General features: G+C 51.7%; 1 protein-coding gene across 1 annotated transcript in view; it reads left to right on the top strand.

Moving 5' to 3' along the window:
• C1QL2 (complement C1q like 2) overlaps positions 1 to 1,994 on the top strand; it is a 2,718-nt gene extending 724 nt beyond the window's left edge. Inside the window, exon 2 of the mRNA XM_026647766.1 lies at positions 1,815 to 1,994. Within this exon, the coding sequence (XP_026503551.1) occupies positions 1,815 to 1,994 (180 nt within the window). The remainder of the gene's footprint in view (positions 1 to 1,814) is intronic.
• Positions 1,995 to 3,235: the final 1,241 nt, after the last annotated feature.

A 3,235-nucleotide genomic window follows, 5' to 3' on the forward strand; every position in this document is an offset into this window, starting at 1 on the left:
ACTCCGTGTGCCTGGGCCCTCCTCCCCTGTGCCTGGGCCCTTCACTCTGTGTGCCTAGGAACTTCACTCCCGGTGCTTGGATTCTACCCTCACCCCGTTCCCGGGACCCTCATCCTGTGCCTGTGACAACGGCATCTTCACACCTCCTATTCCCAGGACTCTGACCCTACCGTGCCTGGGGCACTGGCACACCTCTGTGCCTGGGACTCTCACCACCTGAGCCCTGGACTCTCACCCCGCATGCCTGGGACACTGGCACAGTCATATCCTGCGTCTGGGAACCTCAGTCTGTTCCAGGGTCCGTCACTCCCCTGTGGCTGGGACACCAGCACCCTCATCTCCCCATTCCTGGGATCCTCATCCCCCTGTTCTAGGACCCTCACCCCCTGAGCCCGGGACACCAGCACCCTCACCCACTGGGCCTGGGATCCTCCCCCTCCCCCATGCCTGGGTCCCTGTGGCACTTAGGAACATTCTTGTGCCCTGGCACCTTACTCCGAGGATACCCGCGATGCCCTCCTGAGCATGATCTTTGTAAGTACTGAGAGTTGGATACCCCTCTCCTGTGCCACTTTTTCGAGGGCAGCCAGCCTCCCTGTGCCCAGGACCCTGCTCCCATCCTCCCAGTGCAGGACACCCAGCCCCCATCCTGTGCCCTGTGCTCACCATATAGGCAGAAAACTGTGAGACTGCCATCCTGTCCCTGCCACCCTGTGCCCCGGCATGTCTGTCCCCTCCTGTGTGCTTGGGAATCTCTGCTCAGTGCATGTTGGCAGATTGCCCCATCACACTATCTCATGGCCCTCCTGGCTCTAGGACTCCCTCTTTCCTGGATCCTTCCCTCTTGTGTGTGTGACTCTTTTCCCTGCCCTGGGTCCCTCCCTCTTTGCCTGGAACCCCACAGGCTCCAGGATAGTCTCAGAGAGCCTTCCACACTGGCTTCTGGGGAGAATCTGGGGTACAGGGGACCCGACCTTTTTATTACCCCCTCCCTTCCTTAAATGTAGTGATCTTCCACTTCTGAGAATAGACTTTTCTCTGTCAGTCTGGGCAGGGCTGCCCCTTCCCATGCTCCAGGATCCTCCAGATGACAAGTCAGTGCCTTACGGGGGACAGTTACTGTACACTTTAGAAACTCTGCTACCTGGAACAAAGGGGAATGAGATTGAGACGTGCAGGAAACTTTTCCTAGCTGCACGCTGTCTAATGAATGGCCTGTCTGGCAGGCAGGCTGTGCGAAGGGGAGCTCTCGGTGTGCCTGCCGTGAGGGAGGGGGTTAAGATCTGGGTGTGAATGTGCAGAAGTGAGCGAAAGGAAAGTGTGTGCGTGTCTGGGGGGGGGGGGGGGGTCTGGGAAGTGGAAGAGGAGGAGGAAATAAATATGTGTCAAGGAGAAGGGCCTGGGGGATGGGAAGGAGGATGAAGAGGGACAGCGTAGTTGGGGATTAAAGGGGGTGAAGGAGGGAAGGGAGAAGATGGGGTTTTAAATGAGGAGAAGAGAAAGGGGGAAGAGGGTAAGAGAGTGGGAGGGTTATAGAGGGGGAGGAGGAAAAAAGGTGACGGAGGCTGCTGGTGGATTAAAGAGGTGAAGGGAGAGAAGGAGGTAGGTTAGAGAGAAATAGGTAAAAAGAGGTAAGGAGACTGTTGGAGGTTAGAGAGGGAAAGGGGAAAAGAGGGGAAGGAGTTAGCTGGGCTTAAAGAGTGAGAGGGGGGAGGAGAGAGGCAGGTTTGGAGGATTTGGGGGCAGGGGTACGATGTGGGGGGCTAGTGGAGGCAGCGTCTGAGCCCTCCTTCCCCCGGTTGGCTGGTTTGCAGGTGCGGGCCAGCGCCATTGCGCAGGACGCCGATCAGAACTACGACTATGCCAGCAACAGCGTGGTGCTGCACCTGGACTCGGGGGACGAGGTGTACGTCAAGCTGGATGGAGGCAAAGCACACGGAGGCAACAACAATAAGTACAGCACTTTCTCTGGCTTTCTTTTATACCCCGATTAAAAGTGTGGCCGATTGCATTGTACCCACCTCCCCGCCACTGTCTCTACGGGTCAGTTTCGCGTCATTCTCAATTTGTACATTTGATTGGTGGAAACAAAACAAGCGAGCCCCCACCCCAACCCTTGGTGTATCTCTGTCCTTGTGTTTGTTACACCATGAGATCAGCTGCTTGAAACTGACCAGCACCTTAGTTCCATGAGTGTATAAAAGATTCCAGGGTAAAACTGTCACTCACACTAAGTTAGAGCTGCTCAGTCTTGATACATTTTGCTTTATTATTATCATCATCTTGATTGATTGATCTGAAGAGTGGGACTGAATTATTACATGCATTGGTTCTTCTTATGCTGTTTGTTTGTTTGTATGGGGTCAAGTGTAACTTTCTTCTTTCCTTTTCCATGCAATACTCGTGTGAATGATGATGTAATGAACGTCAAGTCTCTGTTCCTGTCTGGCAAACAATCTAACCACCACCAACAAAAAAATCATATTAAATTATGTTTTTAGACAATGGTTTCTCGCTGTGTGTCTGTTCCAAGGCTGAAAAGGGCGGTAGGTGGTGCGGGCGGTTGTGGGCACTTTAACCTTTCAGGTCTGCAGCAGAATTAAAAGTTAGTAAGGGAGCCCCTACTCCAGCCTCAGTTATTGTTAATGGACGGGGCGGGGGGAGTCTCACCTTTTATGTGGTTTTAAAAGGAGAAGGTACACACCATCATCCACATTTTAAAGGGATTGGAATCCATTCACAATAGATTTTCCTTGGTTTATGGGCCTAATCCAAAGCCTGTTGACATCAGTATGCTTTGGATCAGACTCTGTATCAATGATTGCATGAAATTGTATATTTATAGTATGATTGACCTATGTAATAAAGCATTAAAGGAAGAATTTTGTTTATATTAGAAAGAGATACAAGGTGGGGGAGGTAATACCTTTTATTGGACCAACTTCTGTTGGTGAGAGAGACGAGCTTTCGAACCACATAGAGCTCTTCTTCGGGTCTAGGAAAGATATTCCCAGCGTCACGGCAAAATGCAAGTGGAACAGATTTGTTTAGCACAATTAGTTAGCACATATTGTAAGGCAGTGACTCGCAACCTTTCCAGACTACTGTAGACCTTTCAGGAGTCTGATTTGTCCTGTGTCCCTCCCTCTCCCCCAAATTTCACCTCACTTAAAAACTTTCTGCCCTGGGCCCCAGCAAGCTTAACACTGGCCCTGGTGACCCCATTCAAACGAAC

The sequence above is a fragment of the Terrapene carolina genome, unplaced genomic scaffold (genome assembly GCF_002925995.2).
Source record: "Terrapene carolina triunguis isolate 2854851 unplaced genomic scaffold, T_m_triunguis-2.0 Scaffold62, whole genome shotgun sequence".
Classification (NCBI taxonomy): domain Eukaryota; kingdom Metazoa; phylum Chordata; order Testudines; family Emydidae; genus Terrapene; species Terrapene triunguis.